Source organism: Sitodiplosis mosellana, unplaced genomic scaffold (genome assembly GCF_009176505.1).
Source record: "Sitodiplosis mosellana isolate CC-2019 unplaced genomic scaffold, AAFC_SMos_1.0 Smas_scaffold_2, whole genome shotgun sequence".
NCBI lineage: Eukaryota > Metazoa > Arthropoda > Insecta > Diptera > Cecidomyiidae > Sitodiplosis > Sitodiplosis mosellana.
The window spans coordinates 3,721,862-3,736,343 of NW_022595245.1; the positions used below are offsets into that span (position 1 = coordinate 3,721,862).

A 14,482-nucleotide genomic window follows, 5' to 3' on the forward strand; every position below is an offset into this window, starting at 1 on the left:
TTTTCTTCTAAAATACAAGAACTTCACTGAAGTTTCTTCAGAAAAGGCCTTAATTTAAGGTGACAAGACAAAAATTACAATGGCCAACAGTTATAATAGTTTAACTAAGTTCACACGGAGGTACACAGTTAAAAAATGAATTAGTACCGCCACCTTCAGTAACTCGCGCGAAAACCGACATAGTGCACCAATACCGACACAACAAACCACACGCACACAGACACGAATGATATTTCGTCATAATCTGTTTTGAATGCTGTCGCTGTTATTCTCGGTATTTCTTTGCGAAACTCACTAGAGGCGCTACTAGTATGCAATAGCTTGACTGTTCAACAACTAATACATTATAAGTGTATAAGAATATTCCGACTTTGGTGATGCACCTCCCAATGCGCCTCCAGATATTTTTTCTAAAATCTAACGCAGCTCTGAAACGATGCAAACTGATTATTATAATATTCAACGAATAGCTACTACGCAATGAAGGTTAAGTGTTTTGCAAAGAAAATCAATAGTATAATTGACTCAACACAATAAAAAATGTGGACAAATATGAAGTTTATGATTTTTAAACAAACGAAATGGAATGTCATATAAAAGCCTATGTAAATATTTTCTTTTCGTTTTGAACAATGCATTTGTGTCATCTAATATCTAATCGCCTGAGAACATAACATAAAACTTTGATCTTCAAGTGCAACACAAATGTAGGTATGCGATTTCTCTTTTTAGATGCATGCTCGTTATAACGGAGAGTACTGTTTTTCTATCACATTATTGTTTTTGGTTCGCTTAAAATTGAAATTATATGACCAGATTTTCTGTAAATTAGCAAAATAATCCGTATAATCCAAACATTTGTTTCGAATTGAGTCCATTTCGACTGAATGAAATCCGATAAAAATTTAGTTCTACACATGATACCGTATTAAGATGACCGACTGTCTGACGCTAAATCCACTAATTTGAACATTATGCTTCTTTCAGTCATGTCTCTAAAAAGAAGTTCTAATGTTTTGAAATTAAGATTTGAATCAGCTTCTGTTTTTTGCACGTTTTTCCACACTCTAAATCGATTTGCGGTTAGTATAGAAAGATGGAAGCGAAAGGAGACGAAAATAAGAATCGAAAAAGAGTGAGGCAAGAGGCAATATTCAATAGACGGTGTGTGAATTCATTATAATAATCTGTTTTAAAACACATATCAATTCCATATTTGTCGTCCGCCCAAACATTTTTCAATGAAATTTGCTTCGGATCGAGGTATACTGCTGCTTTACGGTCTGAATGAATTTTATTGATTGTTTTACTTTGATCAGTGCTATTGGTTTATCTTTTGCATCTTCACTGTATCTTATCGTGGAATTTTGCAACTATTCCATCTATTCAACGAAATCCTTTTATTAGTAGCAGAATCTCTGGTTCAAGTAAGTGATATTCGTGCGATTTTCAAAGTGGAAAGAGCTGCATACATCAATATCACACCGCCGTCGGCATTTAGTCTAACAACATTTGAATTTAATCATTTTCGGCAAACCAAAAGCAGCTGACTGTCGAAAACCAGCCATATGACGGATGATCAAGCTTATAAATCAAGCCGATTTAATTCAATTGATGTCGGAACGTGGTTCGTGAACAACGCACCGCTGCACGCAGCCTCTCGATTGAGTGTCGAAATGTAGCTAGTAAAATTAGTGAATAATCATAGCCGATTGACTACCTTGTTAATCTCAATCACTTTAATTAATTTTAATCATTACATTTTTTCTTTATCGCATTTGAAAACGTACGTTTCTCGAGGCATTCCGTGTGATTTGTTCTGGGAAATCCGATGAAAAAGTGAAATTTTGTGGTGATATTGAAAGATTTGTTGAGAAAAAATAGAAATGCATACAAAAAGAAAGAAAAACATTTGTGATTCATATTTAAATTGAACAATTTTGAATTGAATGACAAAATTTGTGACTTTTTTCGTGTGTGCAATGCAAATTTTCACTCTTTCTCTAAGTGCAACCGTCAAAAATGCTCATTGATGGTCCGAGTAATCGTTGTCACGTTTGATCACAGCTAATAAATCATAATTCGTTGTTCAGTAAAAGCAAATTTATACAAATGTGAAATAAATGAGAAAAATCTCTGAAATTAGCTTTGCGTATCTTCAAATGAATAATAATATTTGATAATGAAAAAAGTGTTCATATCGAGCAAGCTCTATTGTTTGAGTAACAAGCATGCGATCCAAATGGGCTGATATTTGATTTAATCGTCAGCGTAAAGTGTAATTAAACTGTGAATTGTGTGCACGTCAAGGTTTTTTAATCTGCGTAATGCACAAGTTTACGCTAGATTAAAAGGTAATCCAACAGTGAAAATTCACACTGAATGCATCAGTTATTTTCAGATCGTTTGCAAAACTCTTTTCGCAACGTTTGTTTCGGAGAATGAGCGGAGGATTTAGGTCGAATTACTTATTGTTTTGTCAAAGTGTACGTGTGTGTGTGTTTTTGCCGCCGAATGTGTGCATTTGCATCATTGCGTCGATTTGCATTTGAATGCTACGTACCTTAAGAAGTGTATGCCGCCAAAAACGCGTTTAAAATTCCAATTTGTAGCACAAAACATAAGTGCTGTTGTTTAGTTCTTTGTCACGTTCCAGCGATTTGAGATCATTCCATAATTTGTTCAAGTGACTTTGTATGCAATCGATCATTTAATGTGTGTTTTAAAACCCGTTTTTGTGCATCTTCGCATACTCGATGTGAACACTTTTTTAATCGATTTGTTTTTCTGTAAAAATTTCGCTTGAAATGTATGTAGATCAATGCGACGAATGACCATAAATGGACAAATTATGCGAACTGCTTAGACGAGCTGGAGTGTGTGTGTGTGTGTGTGTGTGGCCAGTGGGTGGTTTGATCAATGTGAGTCAAGTTCATCGAGAAATTCACGTCTTGTGTGCGAAGTGGTTTCAAGTGCAAACGGAACCAGAATATTTTAATCGCAGATTAAACATGGCAATGTGTACATATGGTGTTTGGAGTTGAAAAGCAAACAAAGACGCACCCAGGAAACCATAACTATTTATAAACAATAAAACAATATGGGAAATTCGTGCACAGCACCGATGTCGTGCGGCAAAAGATTGAAAAATTGCTGTTCACGATACTTTTGCTGTGAATGTTGCCCATGCAACTGCTGTAGCAAACCGAAATATGGACGAACGGCAGATAACAATGTTGTGACATCAAGCCCAATATCGATGGGTCTCGTTGTGGCTCCTACCGATGAAACCGATGATCGTAAGTGCCTTTTTTGGCTGTCAATGTCACATCAATTCATTAAAACACATCATTTTCTATTCAAACCATTGTGAATGTGCCAACAAACGTATTGAATTTTATTTATGCTATTCAAATGAATGCCTTTGTTTTCATTTTCATTTTCAATTTTGTTCTTTAACAAATCAAATTTACAATTTATCTTGTGCACCTGAGTAGGTGGCCAATGAAGCCTTCAAAAAATTCATATATGAATCACACAACAAAATCAAAGTCACACGCTAATTGCACGGTTACATTGAAATCATAGTCAAACGGATGAAAATTTTAATTGAAATCAGTTGACAGAAATGGTTTCGAAATGAATCAGCTAAATTTAAGATCAAAGCCTTTTGATCCAAAGTACACTTTAACATAGTTATGCCATTAGAAGCGTGAATTAATGTCTTTTCTGATGAAAACATACGCCAAATCCAATTGCTGATTGAATCCAAATCAAATCTGATTCGTGTGCTCACTGCTCAATCCAGAAACGCTCATAAATCACTTTTTTCCGAAGTGTATTTCAATGTCCGAAGTTTGTTCAAACGCACGATTTCAATTTCACAAATCATTTCCAAAAACTGATTGATTTTATGGTAATTGATATATGTGGTTCGATTATCTTAAACAATGTTGCGGAGCGTTTACGTCATTCTTTCGATAGAAAAAAAGATCTGCAAGTTGATTTTCCTTTCATTGAGAGCTATAATAATGCATTGTTTACGCTGATTTCGATTCATAATGTGGGCACTACCGATTTGAATAAATTTCGCTTACATTAATTGTCTATCGAAGTGTGTGCATGAGATCTCTATTAGACACAATTTATACGTTGTTTGATCTCATAAAATTTAGTCTGTTTTTCAACGTCGACTCAATCGGTTGCGATTTTTATTACTCGTTTGGATAAACGTGTGAATTTCTACACCAAACTGTCGTTTCAAGTGAAAAAAAAGAGAAATCATTTATCATTTTACTCTTTTGGCATTTGTTTTTGAACAAAAAAATTAATTCCAAAATTCGAAGAGCGTTGAAATGACGGACCGTTTGCGAGATTGGTGGAATTCAACGAGAGTATACGATTATGTACCATGGCATCGTAGGCGTCAACGTGTTAGACCGAATGCTGGACGCTGGCCTTCGTTTTATTGTAAATTCATACATGACACTGATTTCGCTTTGCCCTAAAGTGCTTTATTGATTAATGTGTGTTTCTTCAATCGATGCAGCCAATTCGACGGGAGCATTGAGGGTGCATTCGTTGGATTTTTGTTTCGAGACCAATGGGCCTGATCATCACACAGATCGTTATGATGCAATGCATCGCAGTTCAACGCCTGGACTTACTTCTAATTTAGTTGTGCGCCGTGGTCAGCCGTTTAGATTAATTGTCCATTTCAATCGACCATTTGACTCGTTCAGAGATTCCATCAGCTTTATTTTCACCCTTCGAGATGATGATCGACCGAATCACGGTCATGGCACTTTGGTGGGAACTGCGTTGAAGCATGATTCATATGATTTGGGAAGTGTCAACGAATGGGGTTGCGTTATCGATGGAAAGCATGGAAATATTCTGGATATTATAGTGAAACCAGCTGCTAATGCGATCATCGGCGAATGGAATTTCGATATTGATACACAGCTGACACAAGGCGGTGGCGCAGCTTCGTTTAAAAGCCCAAATACATTTTTCTTACTTTTTAATCCATGGTGTCTGGATGATGCGGTTTACATGGGAGGTTTGTTACATAATTTTTTCTGTCAGTTTTGGGCAATTTCGATCGAAGTATTCGCTAATTATCTTTCAATCGAAAATGCTTATACAATTAACCATAGTTAGTCAATTAAATTAATCAATGAATGAGCGATTTAAAAATAGCACGATTTCCAAAAAAAAAAACAATTCTCTACTTCATGTGTCTATCTGTGGTTAAATTAGATATTGCCCAGCGTGAAGAATACGTTCTATCAGACTCAACGCTAATTTATCGTGGATCATACAACAGAATCCGGCCAACAATATGGCAAGTCGGTCAATTCGAACGAAACATACTCGAATGCTCTTTGCTGCTCATATCAGCAGTTGGAAAGGTCGCACCACCGTTTCGCGGTGATCCAGTGCGAATCGCGAGAGCTCTTTCAGCCATTGTGAATTCACAGGATGACGACGGTGCTGTAATGGGGAATTGGAGTGAAGATTTTTCTGGCGGTACGGCTCCCACAAAGTGGGTCGGCTCAGTTGAGATTCTTCAACAGTATTATAAGAAGCGAAGCCCTGTTAGATATGGTCAATGTTGGATTTTTGCTGGAACGTTGAATACAAGTGAGAATTATGAACTAAAACTGAATTTATATTAACTTTTTACAACGTTTTTTGTTCGATTTGATCTGATTTCTTCCACTCTTTCTTGATTTTTTCCTCTTTTTTCATTTGATATTTTCATATTATGCTACATTTTCCCTTCAAATTCTTCAATTTTTTCCCACCTCAAGTTGCTCGAGCAATTGGTATTCCATCTCGAATCGTTACAACCTACTCGTGTGCACATGATACACAGGCTTCGTTGACCGTGGACTATTTTGTAGATGAAAATGGCAAAATTTTGGAAGAACTAAATTCAGACTCGATCTGGAATTATCACGTGTGGAATGAGCTTTGGATGGAACGTCCTGATTTAAGCAATAATGCGTTGACTTACAATGGATGGCAAGCGGTTGATTCAACACCCCAAGAAATGTCGGATGGCATTTATCGTTGTGGACCAGCTCCAGTGAAAGCGGTTAAATACGGTGAAGTTCTTCGTCCATATGATTGCAACTTTTTATACGCCGAAGTGAACGCCGATAAATTATTTTGGCTCTATCGAGGCCCATCTCAGCCGCTAAAATTGATGCGCAAAGATACGCTAGCAATTGGCCAATTGATTAGCACAAAAGCCGTTGGAAGGTTTGATCGTGAAGATATTACCAGTACGTATAAATACCCCGAAAAAAGTCAAGACGAACGTGATACAATGCTCAAGGCATTGAAACAAGCCAATAGCGCTTTCTCGAGGTAAGAATCTACCTTTAATATCACTAACACTGGACTTTTCTTACTTTTCCGAAAACAAATACATCTGTTTCTATTAAAACATGTATCATTTTACATTTCAGGTTCTATTTGAACGAAGAATTCAACGATATCCATTTCACATTTGAACTGCTGGACGACATAATAATCGGTGAAACTTTCCTGGTGCTGTTGCAAATAAAAAATCGATCAACGCGCGATTATTATCGTGTTTCCGGTTCATTGTTTGTCGAAACAGTTCTGTACACCGGCAAGAATCGGGACCATGTCAAATCTATTGACTTTGACCAAAATATTCCGCCGGAATCGATTGAAGTGATCGAAATGGAAGTGACATTTTATGATTATTTCAAAAAGCTACTGGATCAAGCTGCGTTCAGTATTTCATGTATAGCCAAAGTGCATGATACAGACTTCGATTACTATGCTGAAGATGATTTCCGAGTGCGTAAGCCAGATGTCAAGATTAAATTGCAAGGCATACCTGAGGTCGATCAAGAAATTGATGTGATTCTTCGATTGGCCAATCCATTGCCAGCTCCATTGAAAAATTGCATATTCCATGTGCAAGGCACTGGATTGGAGCGACAATTGCAGCTCAATGTGAGTTTTGAGATGATTTTGTTAAACTAACGACTTGTCACTTGACTTATGCATCCATTCATCTCTACTTAACGCATTGGGCATATAGCTGAGCAAATCGTTTTATCGTTCATTAGTTTAATGAACATTTTTAAGAAGAGATTTCTCCTAATTTAGGAGTAGTAAGTTATTACTTTAGGAGTCCTAAAACAAAAATTGTGTACTTCTTCCAACAGATACCAGATGTTCCAGTGGATGGAATTGCATCGTCAACATTCAAGTATATACCACCTTATTCCGGTCGTGCAACATTTGCAGCAAAGTTTTTCTCGAAGCAGCTCAACGATTGCGATGGTTTTATTTCCTTTGAAGTGGCACCACGACCAGGCGACGTGTATATGAATGGAAATTATCGGCCGAGAGATTATATTGCGCGAACGAATATAGTTCCATAGTCACTTAACGAGTCGAATAGCCAAAAAAAACTAAGTTTACTTTTCTTTATGAAATATGTGCACGTTACCTAATCTTTCGGCCCGATTCAACTCATTAATCCGTCTAATGAAAAACAAAACTAAACCACGTTGTGTTGTATTTATTTGTTTTTTATTTCATAAATTTTTTTTGTATAATATTTTTTTAAAAATAAAAATCTATTCAATTTACAAATTGAATTTATTGTTGCTTTTGCTGTTTTTTTTTCTCTTCTCAGTTGAATTTTACAATAAAAATATTTTTATTGGAAAAATCTTGCTTTTCTGTATGTTTTTTGTTTTTAACTAGTTCATCGATTTTTTGTTTCTGTTTTTTCCTTTTTATAGTTGTTGTTGTCCAAAAAAAGTTGATTTGATTTCTTATTATTGAAAAAAGGTTCGATTTACAATCCTAAATTGTGTTCTTAACTGTATAAATTGTTGTCTGTAATTAAATTTTCTTTACTTATGTTCATAGTAATAATAATTAAATTAATAATTAATTCATTTTTTTACGGAATTAAGAGACACTGAACTATAACGATTAAGCGCACGAAATGTAAATTGGCTGAGGGGAGGGAGAAGGAGGTGTCTATTTCACTAGCATAGTTGTGGTGGTAGTGGTGTGTGTATGTGGGTTTTTGTGTTCATCAATCAAATCTAGCTATACCGATAGGAGAGGAGAGGTGATGGACTACATTCAACGTTCATTTACTAAAACAAAAGTATCTATCTATTGGGGCAGAAGCATTTTCGTTGTGTTAAACTAATTTCGATTTATTTTTATTACCGAACGAGTGATGTAAGTAAAAAGTAAGTGAATTATGCTTACTTTATACCTGATTGGCGATAGTCTACGGTTTTTTTTATTTGTGATTCGGATCATATGAACTTAAAGCACCTATGTGCCCGGTGTGCAACAATGGCCTTAAGTACCAATCGGTAAAATAAATGGCTTCCGTATGAAAATACATCAAAATGTAAATGGGTGAAAATAAAGTGTCCAATTCGACAAGCTATATTTGATGAAAACAAATTGGATGTAGAGAAAGTGAAAAAAAAACACACACAAATGGTTCAATACTTCTTGGCAAGCGGGGTTGAAATTTGTAATGTTATGACAAATGATGTTGTCTTCTTCTCAGTTTTTCTCTTGAAAGAACAAATGACTTCGATCTCACAGAAGCGGTTGTGCTTCAATTGATTTAGTTCTTGATCATGATGTACGCACATTCAATATTTAAATTAGGCTGTCAGTCTGAATCACTCAATGCCTTTTTTCGTCGCTTACCACTTCTTGGCTTCGACCAATCCTCCTGCAAATCAAAAAGCAACTTTAGGGTTTTTCATCTCAATTGTCAATAGAAGAAGAGAATTTTCTTTATGGCCTTTAAATGCCGAAATTTTGCACGAATTCCATACCTCGCTGGATTCATCGCTGGAATTGTATACTGGTTCTGAATTCTTTTTGTTGCTGCTATTTGTGCTATTTGTTTCTTTTTTCGCTGGTGCAGTCTTTCTACCTCTACCGCTTGTGCCACGACGACCCACACCACTTGTATCGTCCTCCGCTGCTAATGCAAATAAGTCCGTGTATTGTTTCTGTAGAAGGACGAAAAAAAAACACAACAAAAGATTAACACATAACCGTAAGCAACCTCGATGTCAGCTAAAAATACCTTTGTGCTATCGCTGCTGTTTGAAAAAGCTTGCTGTAGCGCCCGTTGCATTACATCTTGTACGTATAGTCCGGTACCAGTTCCGTTGCCATGACGACAACTTCGCCGAAAATGCTCCAGATGGCAAAGAAGCTAAAAATAGAATGGAATTCCGTAAACCAAGCCGACGTTCTTTTGTATTCTAACATGCGATTATTGCGTGGATGCGCTTCGTTCATCATACCTGTTCCGCTGTCGGTGCCGTGTTCTGTGTCGAGTTATTCTTTAACGAGCGTTTCCGCTTATTTGGTGAACTGTTTTGGTATTTCGATATTAACAGATTGGCAATGAATTCGGACAACTTTTCCTCATAATCTTGGCACCAAAATCTATGGACACGAAAATTGATTTGTATTACATTAGATACCTCGTATAATATTCATGATGAGTGTATTGATTTATTCAACACAGGTGATTATATTCAGTTTCGTAGAGTTCAATTCTCAGTACTTACCTAAGAGCCGATGTAACAAATGGATCACCACGTGATTTTGCCTCTCGACACAACAACAATCGAATCAACTCATTGGTTGGTTCCTCGCCTCGCAACAAAAGGAGCATGTATGTCAAAGCTTCTGAATGATTCGATGATTCGAGCTCAGGCAAAATATTCTGCAAAGAAAAATGTTCTCAATTATTTCAACTGTTTTTTTTTGTTCAGCCTTTGTTCTAGCCATTTCGATTCTAATTTTAGATTTATCATTGCATGAACCACCGCTTCATTGAGATTTAAGCAAAATGGTTCTGAGAAAAAAGATATTTTTAAAAAAAAGTCTTCACCTGCAACGATTCAATAGGCACGTCGTGAGCTTGTACTAATTGCCATAAAAAGACTTGCTCAAATGTTTCATAGCTGAGACTTTCGCGTACACACTCCAAAATCCCATCATTCTTGAACATGGTCAATTTCCCTTGCGTTATACTATAGATAATATCACGCTGATTCTTCGAATCAATGCAGCTGACTACGAGTTTTAGCACATCCTTATTGTTAATCATGATCGAATTGAATTCACGGTATATATCGGGTAGTAACCATAAAAATATGCTTGTCCGTTCAATTTCCAGTGTCTCCAAATCGTTGACCAATTGATCGTCCAATTTTTTATCTAAGTAATCACATACGGTTTTGTATAAGCTAGTTTTGAATGCAACATTACTGTTTGGATTCTTTCGTGATTGCAGTTTGGTGTGCACTTTCAAGAAGTACAGTATTGTGTAGCCTATCATTGGCAATTTATTGAACACTAGCTTAATGATATTATTAAAACACTTTTTGCACTTTTCCTCGTGCTGGTACATCACTTTGTAGATACTGAACAATGGGTAGCCAATCGATTGTGCCAGCACTTTTTCATCGCTTTTCGTTTCCGGAAATATTGTCGACAGTGTTGCGGGCAATGTGTCTTTGATCGTTGTCACCATTGTATCCACCAAATATGTTTCTTGGTCATTGTCCAAATTACTCGTACACGTTCGCAGATCGTTCAAAAATACTTCAAAGGTACTGCTGGTTTTAGATTTTGAAAACTTTTCAAATGAATTATTTATCGCTGCGGGTAATTGCACTTTCTCTGGTATTGGTTTCTCTTTGAGTCGCACCTTTGACAGTGGCAAATCGTCATCGTCATCGGTTTCATCGTGTTTGATTGCGCTTTCCTTTTCGTCTTCATCGTCACTGAATTTGCCTTCCACTTCGTTGTCACTTGAGCTATCGAAGCGATGGAGCGTTGGTCGTGTATCGTTTTCGTTGCCAAAATTATTGATTGCAGGTCGACCGTCGTCACCGATGTTGAACTGACTCGGAATATCCGATGGGATGTCATTTGGTGGCCCACTGCAAAATTCACGGAAAGTATCTCGCACCAAAGTCTTCAGCTCTCGATCCAATTTGGGCGATTCAAAAAGTGGTTGCAAATTTGGTATAACCTGGAATCAAAGAGAAAACACAATCAATTTTTTTGTTGCTTCTTCGACAATCATTTCCAAGAACTTACCTGTTTTTCCAGAATCTTCCGTAGCGAATTGTAAACTCCCGACCGTATTTTATCCTCATGTTTTGGTGAAAAGTTTTTGATTATGCGACACAGAAAGTCCAACAATGAGCTGCTGACAAATGGATGCGTACGTATCGAATGGTACATAACCAAAATGCCGGGTTCGACATTCATAATATTGTCTTTGATGGGATCGAAGAACAGCCAATCGTAGAAAAGTGCGAGTTTTGCATTTGCCAATACGATTGGATTCGTACACGACGTGAGCAGCCAGCCAATGATGGCCCATCGTGGCGTAACGTCGGAGCAAAGCATATCGTTGGTCGGATGAATCACGTTGATGATGAAGCGAATCAAATCGGAGCGTAAACTTTGAGATTCGGGTGTTGTAAAGTATTTGTCTTGAAACCAATCTTGGTAGCGTTTGTGTTGCCCAAATTTGACGCTATTCGTCAAAAAGTGTATTTTCCGTTCGATTTCCGGTGTGAGCCGACATTGGAAATAGCGTCGGCTGGTGCGTGTCTGCAAAAATTGCCAAATGCCCGTAAATGTTGGCGATAAAGTCTTTGGATTCAGTAAAATATCTTTCCACAATTGCTCGAATTCGGGAATGCGTGCCACATTCTGTAGTAGCCGCACAAAATCGCGTCCAATTTGAACGACGTCATTGAATCGGTCGCGAATCAAGGCAATGACAAATTTCACTTCTTTATTTCGTAAATTTGCCAGGCCAATGCTGTGATGGTCCTCAATTAAGCGTACATATGTATAGACAACGGCACTGATTAGGAACCCATGTTTGTCAAGCCATTGCCGATGTTCGATTAGAATGTCCAATAAGCCATCAATTAAAGCTAAATTCTTTGGTGACAAATCACCAGCACCCGCCTGTCGCAGCACATTCCATACGATTGAATCCACATTCAGCACCTGATTTTTGATCAATTCACGTAACAACCATAGCATTTGCCGTCGTGCCACATCCGAAAATTTTGTATACTTATCGGCAATCAGCATTGACAAACTATTTGTGACAAATGTCAAGCCATCTCGGGTGAGCAGCGTTAAATCACGATACGCTTTGGCCGCTGCATTAGGATCGGTCAATATTTGATAGATTAACGCAATCGATACCTCTTCGTGGTTCTTTTCATTCTTGGATATTAGATTGCTGAGTAAATCATGATATTCCTTATCGTTTAGATTTGCTGTTAACTGTTGTATGTGTTGATATGAGCGTTCGTATTTCTGAGAGAGAGAGAGAGAGAGAGAGAGAGAGAGAAAAAACAGAGAAACAAAATATTTACACAATTAGTGTCAATTTATCGGGAATAAAGGTCAACGGCCGATTTAAAAGAAAACATTTTTAATTGGAAGTGTGTTTTGACTACGGAATCCCATTATGGTGAGAATGTTTTTGAAAATTGCGATTACTCAATGTGTCGAGATAATAATTGGAATATTGTGCAATCATTAATTCAAAATTTGCGCATTTTTGTAGCCGAAAGCACCAACGCGGTTCATAACATACATTTTTGAATGTCATACACGGGAGAACATTTTCATATATATACAGACACGGTTAGAATGTGTGTGCTCGCTCTATAGCACACATAGATCGCTGTTCGAATGGGCGATTTAATAAAGCTCTCACTCTCGTGCAAAGCAAAACAAAAATGGCGACTGAACTGTCTCTTTACGCTAATTCACACACATATCTCAATATGCATCCGAATGTAGACAAAACGAAAGAAGAAATCATTTGTAATGAATCCCCTTATGAGATTCGATTTTTTTTTTCTTGCTTTCCAATTTCCAAAACTACACACACACATGCACACTTTTGTCGCACTGTTGAACACACAACTCTTACCTCTTCATTATCATCCTTAAGGTCGATCGATGAGAATGTGAATAGTTTCGATGGGATTTTTGGTATTTCCATTATCGCAAATAAACCATAAAAAAAGGCGAAATTAAAAACGTTGTTTAAGATCCGAACCGAACGTAAAAATTGTCACATACATCGATGAGCCTAGCTTTGGATAAATTTTTCGCTATACTCTCGTATGTGAAACACCTTGAGCATATTCAGAAATTGTGTATATTGAATAGCGCGCACTCACACATACACATACACTTTACTTCACACACGGTTCACACTTCAACAACCAATACAATTGCCCGTCCGTCTCCGTTCTTCGACTGTTTCGGTCGAACGTCGTGATTGTGAAGAGTAGAAAGCAGGCAGATACTTAATGTACAGTAGAGAAATTCTGTATGCTGTTGTCACTCTGTTGCTCCACTCGCTGTCGTTTTGCTTCTGTTCGTGCGAACATTCACACACCGTATGCGAACCGAATGATGTACAGAGCTCTATCAATGTTCCATGCTCGGTATTCGTTCACACTGAAACACTGGCACACAATCGAACGCACACACCAATGGATGTGTACCGCGCGATTGCAACGGTGTGATACACACATACACACGACACGGACACACGGATACACAACTACACTGATTACATCCAACCAATTCACATGGGCACAGTGATATACTGTATTTGATACTGTCGTCGCGCCGCAGTAGCCACACTCTCTCAGAATTTAAATTCGAGAACGAAATTTTCGTGTTTGTTGACAATGATCTGTAGTCGATTAGCACGGTATGCTGGCGAATTATTCGGTGTGCGATGTGGGTTTTTTGTTCTGCGTTCGGTTTTGGATGTTCGGTTCGCCGTGTGTACGAATACGTGTGTTTGTCTATTTTTCTGCTCTTTGGCAGCCACACAGGTCTTCGAATGTGGTCGTGATTCAAAAATGTGGACGTATCGTTCGTAATACGGCGTAGACGTGTATATATGTATGTGCAATTGGAATTGAATACGATTGCAATTTTTAGTTAACAGTTATATTTTTGTTTTTCTTGTCGCAACAAATGCAAATTGATTGATCGTATGAAAAATGCGATGCGATGGATGGCGTTGACGTTGTTCGATCCAAATCCGAATTTTAATGCGTTTCAACGGTTTCGATGAATTCGGTTTTGATTTTAAATTTTTTTTTTTTTTTTTTTTTTTTTTCAAAAAAATATGTATATAGTATGAAAATTCGAATGCGGCCTCCTAACGATGTTTTCAGTTTGCAGTGTCTGTGCCTACTGAGTACGTCTTCGATTTTCCCATTTCTATGGACTAGTTGCTGTGAAATAGTCATTTTGACATAAAACCAACACATACACTCAAACCCATTCGGATCTACCACTACAACTCCATCAGTTGAGTGTGTATGCGTGCAACTTATCACTGTGTTAA

General features: G+C 37.4%; 2 protein-coding genes across 4 annotated transcripts; one reads left to right on the plus strand and one right to left on the minus strand.

The window, feature by feature from the left end:
* The first annotated feature begins 1,296 nt into the window (after positions 1-1,296).
* Positions 1,297-7,652, plus strand: LOC129565030 (annulin). 3 transcript variants are annotated; one of them, XM_055439369.1, is made up of 7 exons: positions 1,297-1,427; positions 1,547-4,470; positions 4,550-5,062; positions 5,263-5,646; positions 5,817-6,378; positions 6,480-6,999; positions 7,215-7,652. In XM_055439369.1, exons 2-7 carry the CDS (start codon positions 4,356-4,358, stop codon positions 7,431-7,433), a joined length of 2,313 nt encoding a protein of 770 aa, XP_055295344.1. In that variant the 5' UTR covers positions 1,297-1,427; positions 1,547-4,355; the 3' UTR covers positions 7,434-7,652. The 3 variants fall into 3 exon arrangements, with proteins under 3 accessions (XP_055295344.1, XP_055295342.1, XP_055295343.1); XM_055439367.1 differs by having other exon boundaries at positions 1,547-3,299; XM_055439368.1 differs by lacking the exon at positions 1,297-1,427 and having other exon boundaries at positions 1,946-2,354; positions 3,005-3,299.
* Positions 7,635-14,406, minus strand: LOC129565028 (integrator complex subunit 3 homolog). The gene is made up of 8 exons (XM_055439363.1): positions 13,040-14,406; positions 11,167-12,414; positions 9,950-11,098; positions 9,624-9,781; positions 9,354-9,498; positions 9,131-9,262; positions 8,874-9,053; positions 7,635-8,767 (listed from the first exon to the last, which is right to left on the minus strand). The coding sequence occupies exons 1-8, from the start codon at positions 13,109-13,111 to the stop codon at positions 8,705-8,707; spliced, it is 3,147 nt and encodes a 1,048-aa protein (XP_055295338.1). The 5' UTR covers positions 13,112-14,406; the 3' UTR covers positions 7,635-8,704.
* Positions 14,407-14,482: the final 76 nt, after the last annotated feature.

Excerpts from the sequence above, each read along its gene's own strand:
- LOC129565030 (XM_055439367.1), top strand. The coding sequence starts at position 3,101 with ATGGGAAATTCGTGCACAGCACCGATGTCGTGCGGCAAAAGATTGAAA. Across the intron at positions 5,647-5,816 it reads TGCTGGAACGTTGAATACAA|TTGCTCGAGCAATTGGTATT; the intron begins GTGAGAATTATG and ends TCCCACCTCAAG. Across the intron at positions 6,379-6,479 it reads GCCAATAGCGCTTTCTCGAG|GTTCTATTTGAACGAAGAAT; the intron begins GTAAGAATCTAC and ends TTTACATTTCAG.
- LOC129565028 (XM_055439363.1), bottom strand. The coding sequence starts at position 13,111 with ATGGAAATACCAAAAATCCCATCGAAACTATTCACATTCTCATCGATC. Across the intron at positions 9,499-9,623 it reads TTTGTTACATCGGCTCTTAG|ATTTTGGTGCCAAGATTATG; the intron begins GTAAGTACTGAG and ends TCGTGTCCATAG. Across the intron at positions 9,054-9,130 it reads ACAGCAGCGATAGCACAAAG|AAACAATACACGGACTTATT; the intron begins GTATTTTTAGCT and ends GTCCTTCTACAG.